The 14,905-nt window shown below is 41.4% G+C and overlaps 1 protein-coding gene across 2 annotated transcripts in view; it reads left to right on the forward strand.

Annotated features, from left to right (window-relative positions):
• Window positions 1-10,362: 10,362 nt before the first annotated feature.
• The window catches only part of CLTCL1 (clathrin heavy chain like 1), a 54,975-nt gene continuing 50,432 nt past the window's right edge, over window positions 10,363-14,905 (forward strand). The window contains exon 1 of one of the 2 annotated variants that reach the window (XM_044990355.1): window positions 10,363-10,503. In XM_044990355.1, coding sequence (XP_044846290.1) covers window positions 10,462-10,503 — 42 coding nt within the window. In that variant the 5' untranslated portion in view covers window positions 10,363-10,461. The remainder of the gene's footprint in view (window positions 10,504-14,905) is intronic. The other variant, XM_044990356.1, reaches the window with a different exon arrangement.

A 14,905-nucleotide genomic window follows, 5' to 3' on the forward strand; every position in this document is an offset into this window, starting at 1 on the left:
TAATATTATTTCCCTAAAATAAGGCGATAAATAGCTTCTATGCACTATCATATTTTTATAATGCAGAGAATAGCTGGAAAGTTAATCTCAATGTAGGTCAAATGTAACAAAGCAATTTTGCTTGTATTATGTGAGGGTGAGTAGATAGGAGCAGACAAGCACTTCAGTACATACTAGCTTATTTCTTCCTAACCCAGTAAGTGAAAGGCTAACGTTCCCATGATGCTAGTCAACTGAGGGCCACGTTGGCAATTTGCCAGGATCGTGAGGGCCCAGCAAGTTGTGCAGAATAGATCATATTGCATCTGCCTCATTTTTAAGATGATGTTGTTTATGGTTGGTCAGGATGGAGCAGAGCATTCTGGGATTTGTAGCCTTGATTGACCACCCTCATTTGTAATACAAGGATACATTCAGGGCTCTGTTGTAAGTCTGTGGGCTATATTTGGCCATCCCTGTTTTAATCCAAGGGTATAATGGGTTTAAAAGCACAATAAACTTCTCCTCCCCAATTCCCAGAAAATTACCTATGTTCTTTCTCTTTGTGAATGAGTATGGTCAATCACAGCCCAGGCTTTGCTCACTTCATTATATAATCAAGGCTTACCAGTATGTAGTAACTAAAAGTAGCAGTCAAACTGGCAAGAGCCACATCTTAAGCTGGGCCATTCATATGCAGGGTTGCTAGAAGAAGATCTGGATGTTATTGAGGCATCTTTGGGAGGACCCATGAAAATAATTTATTTAAAAAAAATAACTATTCATGTCAAAATTAATTTCCTCCTTTCACGCACCCCTTCTCCTCTTCAAAGGCAACCAAAAATCAGTTTAAGGACTGAGGCTCCCTATTAGAATAGGAAGAATTGTTTACTACTAACAGTTAAATTTCAGCCTTCATAAAATGAAAATAGGCAGAGCCTGACACAAAAAGGAGCAGATTCATTTCTGACACTGGCTACACAATTTCGCTTGATGCAGGGTTTTTTAATATGCTCACATTAGGATATTGTTGAATCAGAGAGTGATGTGTGGATGGTCACAAAAGAACAGATGGAATTCTGAAAGGTCAAAGTAGGACTCAAGAACATTTTCTCCCCATGTTCCTTTTCCTCTTGAGTGTGGTACTGTTCAATGCTGACAGATGGTGACTCCGCTGCAAGCCGCTTCATCAGAGGACCTACATAAAATCTTTAGCTCTCGCAATTAACTCAAATTATTTGCAGTTAAAAAAAATTAATTGCAATTAATCGCAGTTTTAATTGCACTGTTAAGCAATAGAATACCAATTGAAATGTATTAAATATTTTTGGATGTTTTTCTACATTTTCAAATATATTGATTTCAATTACAACACAGAATACAAAGTATCCAGTGTTCACTTTATATTATGTTTGATTACTAATATTTGCACTCTAAAAATGATAAAAGAAATAGTATTTCTTGTTGCACTACAGTACTTGTATGAGGTGAAATCTCTTCATTGTGAAAGTGCAACTTAGAAATGTAGAATTTTTTTTTGGTTACATAACTGCACTTGAAAACAAAACCATATAAAACTTTAGAGCCTACAAGTCCACTCAGTCCTACTTCTCATTCAGCCAATCGCTAAGACTAACAAGTTTGCTTACATTTATGGTGATAATGCTGTCTGCTTATTATTTGCAATGTCACCTGAAAGTGAGAACAGGTGTCTGCATGGCACTTTTGTAGCTGGCGTTGCAAGGTATTTATGTACCAGATATGCTAAATATTCATATGCACCTTCATGGTTTGGCCACCATTCCAGACACGCTTCCATGCTAATGATGCTTGTTTAAAAAAAAAAAAGTTAATTAAATTTGTGATTAAATTTGTGAACTCTTTGGGAGAGAATTGTATGTCTCCTGCTCTGTTTTGCCTGCATTCTACAATATATTTCATGTTATAGCAGTCTTGGATGATGACCCAGTACATGTTGTTTGTTTTTAAGAACACTTTCACTGCAGATCGGACAAAATGCAAGGAAGGTACCAATGTGAGATTTCTAAAGATAGCTATGGCACTTGACCCAAGGTTTAAGAATCTGATTAACCTTCTAAAATCAGAGGGATGAGGTGTGGAGCATGCTTCCAGAAGTTTTAAGAGCAACCCTTCAGTACAGAAACTACAGAACCTGAACCACCAAAAAAAGAAAAACCTCCTACTGGGTGGCATCTGACTCAGATGATGAAAATGAACATACATTGGTCTGCACTGCTTTGGATTGTTATTGAGCAGAACCCATGAGCAGCATAGATGCATGTCCTTTGGAATGGTAGTTGAACCATAAAGGGACTTTTTTTTTTTAATATAGAGATATACCTATCTCATAAAACTGGAAGGGACCCTGAAAGATCATTGAGTCCAGCCTTCAGCCTTCACTAGCAGGACCAAGTATTGATATTGCCTCAGCTACTTAAGTGGCCCTCTCAAGGATGGAGCTCACAATCCTGGGTTTAGCAGGCCAATGCTCAAACCACTGAGCTATCCCTCCCCCCAGTGAATCTTTAGTGCATTTGGCATGTAAATATCTTGTAACGCTGGCTACAATAGTGCCATGTGAATGCCTGTTCTCTCTTTCAGGTGACATTGTAAACAAGAAGCGGACAGCATTATCTCCTGCAAATGTAAACAAACTTGTTTGTCTGAGCGACTGGCTTAACAAGAAGTAGGACTGAGTGGACTTGGCAGCTCTAAAGTTTGACATTGTGTTATTTTTGAATGAAGGGTTTTTTTAACATAATTCTACATTTGTAAATTCAACTTTAATGATAGAGATTGCACTATAGTACTTGTATTAGGTGAACTGAAAAATACTATTTCTTTTGTTTTATACAGTGCAAATATTTGTAATAAAAAACAAACATATACTGAGCACTGTACACTTTGTATTCTGTGTTGTAAATGATATCAACGTATTTGAAAATGTAGAAAATATCCAAAAATCTTTAAATGGTATTCTATTATTAACAGTGCAATTCATTGCAATTAATTTTTTTAATCGCTTGACAGCCCTAAAAATCTTTTGAAACAAATAATTCTCAGATCCATCTTCCATGAGGGAGAGTGGAAATAAGCATGAAACCCTGGCCTTGTAGCCACCTACCTGGGCATCTTGAATGGGAGAGTTGGAAAAGTAAGGATGAGCTAGCTCATGCAACAGCCAAACCACATCCTTAAAGGTGAACTATAAAGCAAAAATGAAGACTCAGGTAAGTACAGATTTCTGTACAGCTCCATTCACCAGGCTTTGGAGCGTATTCATCAAATAAATGTTTTAACTAGTCTTTTAAAAATGTTTTCCCCTTTCTGAAATTAGCATTCCACATCCTCGCTTGCTGAAGCCCTGCCCATTCTGAAACATCCCAGATACCGAGGTTTTCAATAAGACTTCTTGCATGTCTGATGTCATAGAATGATACCTTCTGTGATTTCTTCAAAAAGCAGGAACTGCCAAGAACTCTTTTAGAAGGGAAAAATATTTTTAAAGAGACTTCTGTAGCAAATTGCCCCGATAGCTTGGTTAGGCTGTGTCTGCACTAAATATTTTTTTTGTGCCACTGCTACCAGCAATGTTAATAATACTGAAAACACTAGCATCGATGGGGCACAGACATTTTAATCACGGTCATCTATATGGGCTCAAAGCAGCTCTAGAGTAGCTAAAACACTTATGCCTTGTGTCCATTGTATCTCTATCAGTGGTGTGAGAATCAGTGGGGCACTTTTTTAAAGAGTGCATAGGCCAGGCCTGTGTGGGGAGGTTTATCAAACATCTGTGCGTAACTCGATTTTATTCTTGTTGGGCAGTTTGGCTTGAAACTTCTTCAAAATCAAAACTCAGTAACAGTTTCCTAGCTGCTGAGCCTCCTTGAGAATAATCTGTGTGAGAGGTACTTGTCTTGAGAATCCCAGCTCGGAGCTAAGATCTAGAAAAGAGATTCCGTACTATAGACAGTGTGTTTCATTAAGATGCATGGTATGGAGGAGGTATAGTGAGAAGTGACACTGAATGCTATTCCACAAATGAAGAAAGGGAAAAGAAATGTGGACTCCAGTTATGGTGCGGTCTTGTTTCTTCCCATTAGCTTGGAGGGCTCCATCCTGTTTGGAGACATGGCAAAATGTAGAAGTCACCCAGGTTTTTTTACCCATCACAGTTTTCTATGTATCTTATAATGGAAGATAGAAGATGTACTTGTGACCTTCCAGGGTGCAATCCAGAACAGTGAGGTGCTGTCACCACGTGCCTGGGTGTGGCTGGTGTTTGCTCACAAAGAGCCTGCTGGAATGTAATTCACTCCTTGAGTGTCTGTGTGCAGCCACAGCCCTGGTCCAGAACCTCTGATTCCAACATCCTGTTAGCAAACACCAGCCACACCCAGGCTCCCACGAGCCAAACTCCTAATATATATTATTTCACAAATCATCTATTTATCAATGGTAGAAAACAGTGACTCCTTCAATGCACACTTCCCCTTTTTTTCCTGAACTGTATTTAACTGCTCAGCCTTTTGCTGGCTCTTCACCTAGTCTGTTATAACTGTAGCTGGCATTCTGTCATTCTAGATCTAGAAGAATTAGCTAGAGATGTATGCTTGAGATATATTAGTTACTTCATATTTTTTCATTAGTTATATTTTCAAAGGGCAGGTTTAACATCTATCCTTTTGAGGGCTGGGTTGCCACAGCAAACACTCTGGAGGAATCCAGTTTCTAAAAGGATTGACGTAGTGAGCGGCCATGACCCATCTGTTGTGATTTTGAACACAGACGTTGACTCCCATGCGTGCCCTTCACTCTGTTTTGCATCACTGTTCAGTAGACCTCTGTTTTATAAGGCCAGGACACAGAAGCTGCCATTTCAGCAGCCTAATATGCAGTCATGCAAGTAATTCAGGATCTGTACTGCAAGCCCTCCAGAATGTAAGTAGTTTAGTGTCTAGTGACAAATTACCAAACTATAGTGCAAATACTATAGAGGGCCTGCATGTCAGTGAATTGTACAAAGCAGGATGAAGATGTGTTCATTAAGTGGTAATGCTTCTGGGAGAAAAGTCAGGGATATTGCTTGCAAGTCATGAGTGAATTACATACCATCATGGAGCCAGCTCTGTGGGGGATGCTTGCATAGCTGCTGCCTGCTTTGTGACTGGCTCTAGAGATATGGCTATTTGCTTAGACTTTAAATGCCATCAAAGTTTGTCAAATAGGACAATGATAGTTATGAACATTTTTGAGCTGGAGCTTTGCATGACTGTGTAAGGAGTGCACCTGAAAAAATGTAATGGTATCAATTCATAAAGTGAGCTGTACCAATTTATTATGCTTGGAATTAAACTTAAAGAGCGAGCACACTAGCATATGTTTGTATTTTATTTCTTTAAACGTGTGTGTGTGTGTGTGTGTATGTATATGTATGACAGAGAGAGAGAGAGAATGCATGTCTGCTTTTATCCTATCAGAGTATCTTTTAATTCCCAAATTGTTTTTAGAGCATTAAACTAAAAGTTAGTTGTCAGGATTGTGCACAATGCTTTCTAGAAACCTCAGAAGAGACCCTCACAGGCTCCTGAAATCCCTTACAGGTCTCCAGAGTCATAGCTTGAGTATTACTGCCTTCAAGGGTAAGACAAAATTATAGCACTCAATAATAGTAACAAGAGCAGAGGAGGAGAGAAGTAGAAGCAAGGGAGAAAAATAAGTTTCCAGTGGAGGTTTGCAATTAATTGAAGAGCCAACAAGGGAAAAAAATAGGCAAGAAATTTCTAGATAGCAGGAGATATACACAGGAGAAAGTTCTTGAACCAGCAATAATGAGTTTCTGGAGAAGGAGAGAGAAGAGGCAAATGCTAGACAAGCGGTTGAAAAGAGGAGGGCTCCCAAATCTCTAGGCTGGAAACAAGTCTTTGCAGAGAGGGAGATGATTTTAAGAACAAGCAAGGCAATTTTGAACTGGATCCTGAAAGCAATGGTAGACCTTTTTAAGTGGGACTGGTGTCATGTTTCTTGCATGTGCTAGAACAGGAACTTTGGCACTATTATGATGTTATTGAGTCTTGCTCTATCATAACATGTGAGTACCATTGAAGCAGTGGCACACTTTACTTTCCTGAGATTTTGACGTTTCTGTTTGTTAAAATCCTGACAATCATATCGACTCCAAAAGGTCAGTTATAATGTGAAGGGAAACAGATCCACAGCCACCAAAGATTCAGTAGTCCTCACTGTACCGCATGCTGCAGATTCCTAGAACTTTGTGCTCATAAGCAGAGAGAATATGTAGGATCCTCAGCTTCTGAAGTGTAGTCTCCTGCCACTTGAGTCAGTATTAGGACTTCATGCTCAAGGAAGTCTAACATTCTGTCCAGTAGAAGGCACTGGCAATCATACACACTACCCAGGACATTTATGAATGCTATATATGTCATCAGACTAGCAAAGGGGACTAGAGATCTGCAAATTAAACAGTTTCTAGCTACAAAGTGACTCTGAAGAGTTGTGGTAAAGTGGGGACTCAGGATGGAGCACTTTAAGGGGTATATGAATCTTCTGAAGAGAGACTTAAATGGCTGATTTTTTTGGGAAGGAGGGTGAGGTGTTTTGTAGTGCTATTAGCTTCTCCATTTAAATAAAAGCTCTTCCAAGGCATAAATGCTGTTCTTCTAAGGGCTGTGAAAGATTGGCACCAACAGGCCAAAGAACAAGCAGCAGCCAAAGGAGAGCAGATGTCCCAAAACTGAGGGGGAAGCAGTTTGGTGAATGATAGGCAAGACCACGCCATTGCATTATAGTAAATGGAAAGTCTCCCACAAACTTCAATAGACTTTGGATCATGCCAATAATGCCTTTCTCCTAAAGGATCCCAAATTACATACACACAAGTATCGCTGTCCCCATCTCTGAAATGCCACCATCTCCGGAGTGGAAGGGCACTAGGCAGACCACCACCACAACAACATAATGTACAGGGGTTGGGAGGACAGGAAATTCTAGCCAGAGACACCAGGGTAAATCCTTACCGTTATAAAAAGTAGCATAGGATCTCTAATGTCCACAAAGAGCAGATCGGACCTTAATTTGCAAAGTCTTAGCTGAAATGCCCATATACAGTAGACTGTGTGGAACTCAATGTATCTACCTGAGAAAAGTCCAGGAAGTTGAAAAATTTAGGAAAAAAATCACAAAAAGTCAAGATTATTTTTTGTTTAGTTTTGTTAAAATTTCAGAAACCTTCAAACTGTTCTACCTGGAAGGAAGAAGATCTGGGTCAATTTTGTCAAGGATCAAATCCCTGTAGCTAAAGTGTCTATGTATTTAAGAAATCAAATGCTTAGACTATTAAGCACCCCCAACAAAGCAGTAACCCAGTAGGAAGAGTAATAGACTCACAGAGAGATGTGCAACAGAGACCACATGAAGAAAGATGTTTTTTCTCTTGACTATTAAACACTGAGCACAATGTTTTGGGTGGTGTCCATTTAACGAGAAAAATAATGGAATGTTGGAATCAGGAGGACTTGGCTAATTGGTAGAGACCATCGGTTTTGGGTAATTGCTGGATTTTGGAAGCTGGATTGGAGAGCAGAAAGAGACTAAAAGAGCCCATTTATTTTAAGAGTCTTTGTCATTAAACATGTAAATATTTGCTTATTTGCAGCAAAGAATCCTGTGACACCTTATAGGCTAACAGACGTTTTGCAGCATGAGCTTTCGTGGGTGAATACCCACTTCTTCGGATGCAAGAAGAAGTGGGTATTTGTTGCATCCGAAGAAGTGGGTATTCACCCACGAAAGCTCATGCTGCAAAACGTCTGTTAGTCTATAAGGTGCCACAGGATTCTTTGCTGCTTCTACAGAACCAGACTAACACGGCTACCCCTCTGATATTTGCTTATTTGTAATCTTTGCTAATAAAGTTATTTCTGCCTGTAAAGCTTGAGATTCTGTATCTTTCCAATACTTTGAGCTTCCCCAAATTTTTGAGCCCCTGATTTCCATTCCCTATATCAGTCCTCAGGAGTCATAGCATCATAATCAGGGTTGGGTATAGTATGCAGTTTTAAAAGTAGACTCTAGAAAAAAATATATTAATGCATATTTTGGACTTGTTTGCATTTTGGAGAGTATTTATAAAGCTCCCAAAGACAAATTTCATTAAGTTTGTCTTTGTTACTAGTTTCTTTAAAATGTAACATTTAAAATGGCTGATTTTGCAAGCCTATGATTCCAACCCTGAAGATTTCAAATACTGTTCTTTGTAAATGATAAATCATAGGCCCCTTGAGTCTATTAAGATTTACTGTACAATCAGGGGGTCCAAAAAAAATCAAACTTGCTGATCATGCAGCAGCCATGACTGTGCCACTTAAGTAAACTAAAGAATTCCTATTAAAAAAATCATTTTTTACCAGAGCTGGCTAGCTTCAAATTTAGGGGACAGGAGTGGGTACCCTCCAAAATTGCCATGTAGGAGGTGGGAGCACAAGCCCTTAGATTTTGGCAATCACCATCATCAGTTTGAATGTGCGGGAGGTGGTCAGACAGATACAAGTAGGAATATATGATTTATGTGACTCAATAGACTATGTCCTGCATGTGGATTTGTCTACACACAGTTTTTGGACCAATTTAACTGCATCAGTTTAGAACCCTTAAGTGATCAGCTTTCATCCCAAAGCATAATAGATTATTGCAGTTGAGCATGAATACTACAACTATCAATGTTATTATTCACCTCTCTACCCAATAATAATAATCCACCAACTAAGGGAGAGAGGGAAAGAGAAAGGAAATGCTTATGCACCCAGTATTAACATAAATAATAATTGGTCATAAAACTATTGAGCCACATTTTTAATGCAGCATCATTATTTGACATAGTATGTTACCAATAAGAACAGGAGTACTTGTGGCACCTTAAAGACTAACACATTTATTTTAGCATGAGCTTTCGTGAGCTGCAGCTCACTTCTGAGCTGCAGCTCACGAAAGCTCATGCTAAAATAAATTTGTTAGTCTTTAAGGTGCCACAAGTACTCCTGTTCTTTTTGCAGATACAGACTAACATGGCTGCTACTCTGAAACCTATGTTACCAATGTAATTACTCTGCCCCAAGATAGGTTGGGGTCACCAGAGATTCCAACTATGACTCAACCTCTACTTTTAATAGCCAAAGCCACTACTAGCTCTGTTAGCTAATGCTGTGCCAAGCTCGTAAAATATTGTCTGTGGCCTAGCCACCACAAAAAGGGAACACTGTGCCACACTGAATGGGATACAACCTTTTTTTGGCATGATTTTCACAGACATTAAGTGCCATTAGTACACATTGACTTCAATCAGAGTTGGGGTCAGTATCTTTGAAAAACAAGCTGTTTGCTTGAATTCTGAAAAAAATAGGGGCTGGTAGAAATTAACAGTTTGCTGTCAGGGATTTTTGTTTTGGCCTTGTAATGCACAGGATGTAGATATTATGAGAAAGATTTATGGGGTAGTGGAGGGAATTCTGCTTATGAACAATTTGATCACCCACTCTGTAGAATTTGATCGGGATGGGGGCACGTTTTGCCAACCCCAAGCTTTTCCTTTCTTTTTGGCAGTGGGTGTGTGTGTGTGAAATTAACCGCCTTAGTATTAAATCACAAGGGAAACCCTCGCTGCTGCTGACAGATCAGCTTTGGCAATAAAGGAGATTTAAAGAGAAAGGCGCCAGTAAGATTTTAAAGGTCTCCATGAAATACACAGGGATGGAGTGGGACAGGGAGAGGGGCAGCTTCTGAAAACTGCCTTACAGTAAAGGCAAATGCTATCTGTGCCCTACCATAGAGGTAATCAATATTAATGGGAAAGAAGGGAGCCTTGGCAGCTCTGCTGGAGTGAGAGCTCTGCCCTGGGCAGCATCCCTGAGCCTGGGCCCACTGCAGGGATCCTGGACCAGCTGAGTGGAGAATGAGGAGGGTGGGGGGTCAAGTCACGTGATACCTTGGGGCAGGACCGGAGCCAGGCTCTTGCGGAAGGATACCTAGGTCTTGTCAAGTGACTCTGTCTCTCTTCTGGGTTGTGCATCTCTTTAGAGGATGAAGCCCCTCCAGAGTCCCCTTATGAACGCGGCGATGCCTTCTCCCCCCTCCAGTGGGAATGGGAGATAGAGGGAGAAAGGTGGCGGAGGTGTGAGGCTAGTGAAGGGACTATTTGTTTGGAGACCCCGGCGGGCTGAGGAGCGGAGTGATTCTGAATAGGGTGAGTGGGCCCGAGGTCTGAGTCAGAAAAGGAGCTGAGGGGGCTGGGGACAAGATCCTTGAGCACCGCTCTGCGCCTGCGCGGCCCCCCCCTCCTCCCTGTCTGTGTGCGTGCGGGGTACAGCAGCGCCTGCCCCTCTGCCTGCCGCGGCCGGGTCCTGCGCCTCTGCCCTGGGCACCCTGCAGGGGCTACGCGCAGCCATGGCCCAGATCCTGCCCATTCGCTTCCAGGAGCACTTCCAGGTGAGCGGCGGGGCCTGCGGGGCTCGGGTTGGGAGCGCCCGCGCTGCCTCTGCCCGGCGCCTGGGGTGGGGGCTGCGGGCCGCGGGCCGGAGAGGTGGGGCGGCGGCCAGGGCTGCTCTCGGGGGTCAGGGCTGCGCGAAGCCTGTATCGGGGAGCAAATCCGGCTGGGGGTGGGGGGGGAATGGGGAGCGGAGACCCCCCCGTCATGGAGGGGCCAGTGTAGGAGGGGGAAGAAATGGGGAGCGGAGACCCCCCCCGTCATGGAGGGGCTCGTAGCTGTTAGGATGTGCGTGGGGTGGCCTCTCTGCCATTCCCTCAGGCTCCCCCTCTGCAGGAGGGACCATGTGGAGGATACACACAGAATGTGCCTGCCGCTTGGCTTGGCTTGGCTTTCCCACGTCGTTGCACAAATATCCCTGCTTTAGACTAATGCAGGGGAGGGCTTGGGTTGAAGCTCGCTTGTGGGGAGTGGGAATCGGGTCCGCTTCAGGTGCAGGGTCTGGAACTGGCCCCCTCATTCATTGCTCGCTCTCTTTTCGTTACAGCTCCTGTGCTATTTGTGCAGAGTCACTCCCTGCCTGAGTGACTCTCTCTTTTTAGGGCTGAAGGGGGAGGTCTCAGAGCTGCTTGTCGGGCTTTACTCCAGCAATGGAGAGTATGAGAAACAGGGATTGGCATTATTTGTCTCTGGGGCTGTGGGTGGGAGCTTTAGTTTAGGTGAGCTCCCTAATTTTACACTGCTGTGTTTCATAAAAGCCCATCAGTCTCCAGATTGCAGGGATTCCTGGGGAACCTTGCAGCCTGTGCTGCAAATTGGGAGGGATTTTGCAAGATAAAAATACAAAAAAATCTGGACTTGGAAGCTGCCCACCTTCTTACAAAGAACATTAAAACCCTCCCTAAAAATGATCTGTAGCTATTTTCTTTTTCCTGTGTAAGAAATAATGGCAGCATTGGAAAATATCCATGAATATAACAGGGCAAACATGCTTGAATGATGGAAATAAGCTACAGCAGTGATGTATAGACTAACATTTTTCTATGATTTGGTGATTGGGGAGGATGGTGTTTGTAAATGAAAAGTGAGGGAAAATAGCTGCTTCTGAACAGGCATCAAGGCAGGAATTAAATGAATTCACTAAATGAATGAGAGAACAGGAAATGGACTTGGCAAGTGCTCTTGTTTTTGCACTGTCTCTGTTAAATTAGCATCAATTTCAAAATGTCAGTTGTCTGTCACAGTGCAGGTTTATTTACTTTAAATGTTCTCCAAGGCATCTCTTAACTTTATTACATGCCACTCCCCCTGTCTGCTTGTGTTGAAACTTGCATTTTGTTTCCCCTTACTGAGGTCTAGAAACTCTATTTATTTACTATTAACATTGTGCCTTCTTTTGAGATGCTGTTTGTTAAAATGGGAAGGATGGGTCAGAAACTGACAAACTTCATTCAGACTCTTCCTCTTTTCCTTCTTGCTTAACATTAAGGGAGCAAACCCTTTCTATCCTGACCAGCTCCTCATGGTTTGTGTTCATGAACACTTGAACATAATACTGAGGCAGGAAGTGGGAACAGGCTGGTATGGACAAAAATTATGATTAAATACGACTTTCCCTAAATTAGGGACACTTTTATAAGTGTACCTCTATATGTAGCGTCTTGTCTGCTGTTACTTAACTATTTGTGAGCAAGCTAAACTAGAAGGTCCCCTTGAATGGCTTACTTTTTTTAGTTCAGGAGGAAAGTGTTTAAAATTTGTGTGCAAGCACGCTTGTCTCAAATTACCTCTCCTTCCTGTCTGACTCTGGCTCCCTTTCTGTTATTACCAGCCCTTTTTAGATAACCAGTGGTTGCTGTGGGGACAGGATTGAGTGCAAACAATATTAAACTGTTTCTGAATAATCAACCATTTAAACTTTGAAGTACATTGTAGGTGTAACTTCATATATGGCTTATAAAGGGGAAAGGGTTGTTAGAGAGACGTTAATTTGAAAGTCAGAGAGCTTACTGAGTAGCATTTTAAATATTTGAAGTAAAATTGGCTATTAATAAAAGGGTCAGTTTCATTGGAGAAAATGAAGCCTCTGCTCCTATTTTGTTAACTGCACTCCAAAACTGGATTAAAATCCTTTTGCCAAGTTTGATCCTGACCATGCATAAACTTACAAATTCTGGAGAAAAGTGAGGGGGGGTTAGTCAATTCACTACCTGTTCCCTAATGCCAAAACAAAATGTGTGAAAGACTTGTGGCAGTGGATATTATGACATAGTGTAAAATACTATTTTGATAGCTTATTGAATTTTTTTCATTAGAGGGTTGTTGTATAGTACTGAACTTTCTTCCAGCCTATCATAAAAAACACTATATGTAATTATACATTTTACTTTGCATTATTGCTAGATGTTTCTGACTACTTAAATTAATCCATTTAAATGGCCAAGTATAACACTTCAGGCATGAGTGATTCTAAAAGATGACTAAACCATACTTAATGTTAGCAAAACATAGCTTTAACTTGCCTCAGTGCCTTTCTAATACTGTATGGGGTTAGTCTATATAAACTGTAATCCTGCTTTAAAGAAAACCTTTTTCTTGAACAGTGATGAAATATATAGGTGAAAAGATCTCTCTAGAGAAACTTGAAATATTACCAGCTTTAAGAGGTGGTGTAAACTAGCTAATCAAAATTAATGAAAACATTGAAAAGGGAATTGTATGCAGTTAGAAATGGGTAAATGGGCCAAGTCAAAAATAATTCAACAATGTGCCTGCTGCCTTAGGAGGGTGGGGGAGAAAGGTCTTCTGGTCAGTCTATTAGACTTTTGAACATGTGCAGCAGCAGATTCAAGTGGCTATGATGTAGCCATGGTGGTGTCTTGAATGGACTTCTATATCGAACAGTACCTTGCATGTCATCTTCCTTCAAGAATCGGTGGGGAAGGCTTCTTAAATGCCTCAAAATAACATCTTCCAACCTCATTTGTGATCTGCCTCCTGAACCGCTTTCTTCAACTTTAGGTCTATTAAACTTTCTGTAAAAGCATATCTACCACCTTCTGCACATTAGACATGACCTCACCATTGTGATTGTCTTGTTCTCAACTGGTGTAAAACTGCAACTTATTGGATTGTCGAAGTATCTTCTCACTTGCGATGAAATCAGATTTCTCTAACTTCTGGCACTGAGGACTGTTTAATTTCCTCTCCTGAGCTGTTAAATTGCCATTTTTCTGCTCCATGTAAGTTGTCATCACTACTGCATTGAACACTCATATCTTAGTTGTCGCATAGATATCCTACTGCCCAAACAGACTTCTGAAGATGCCAAAATGCCATTGATCCAATAATACTCTGCTGTGTGACATTACCCAGATAATAGATACACCTAAAGCAATCTAATGGAGGATTCTAGTGATCATTCAGACAATAGTTAGTATTGCTTGACAGCCTACATTGGTCTAAAAAACCCCATGCGCATGCTGAACTACCAACACAATGCAAACTAAATGTGAAAGATGTCTGTAGTTCACAAGTCTAGTTCCCACAATGTAGTATCAACTGACACAGAATCAGGAGGGAGTGAATGCAATGAAGAAAATACTATTAATTCACTAAATATTGATTAAGATCAGTGCTGTAAAAAACAGACTTGAGCTCTGTTTCAAGGCGTTAACTGTCTGAACAAATTAACTGATCATCCTATGAACTTGTTTTGAATGTAAAGCCATTTTAATGGATAGTGAAAACTGGCAAAGGTTGTCACAACCTTCTAAGCAAATTGGCAGCACTTCAGAGTTTGCTCCCCATGATCATCTGGTTTAGCCCTCTGTTACTCTGCAGCAGAATACTATGCTCCATTCTGGCTTCATTATCACATGTCAAGTTGTTTGGCACACAACTGTTCTTAACCATGTGTGTTGTAACTGGGGTGATTCAACCCACACCAGTACATGGCTCCCTGTGTTAAGCAGCATCACTCCTCCACACATCTGTTGTGAGGCTGCTACAGCCAGAATGGTTGAGAAGATCAGGCCCCAAGCCTACCACTATACACAGACCTCTTTGTTGCACAGAGAGCTGGGTAGGGCATAGATATGTCATGAAGAATGGTTTGCAGCTGGTATCAGAAACCTCTTTTATAGTTGACCCAGCCATGCATATACCCATCTTTGATTTGCCATGCTGCTTGTGGACCCTTCAGTTTTGAAGGGGGCAGGGTCACTGTGAAGCAGGCCTTCACACCTGAGGCCAGTGAGGATCCCACATGTAAGTGTGGTCAAAGATCACACGGACAACTGCCCTCTGAGCAGATTTGATGGTGGTCTGAGAGCTCTGTATTTAGGTGATGAGGCTGTCACAGATTGGCTTGGCAAGCTGAGTGTCCGCTAAGGAAGGTGAGGA

This window comes from Mauremys mutica, chromosome 16, assembly GCF_020497125.1.
Source record: "Mauremys mutica isolate MM-2020 ecotype Southern chromosome 16, ASM2049712v1, whole genome shotgun sequence".
NCBI lineage: Eukaryota > Metazoa > Chordata > Testudines > Geoemydidae > Mauremys > Mauremys mutica.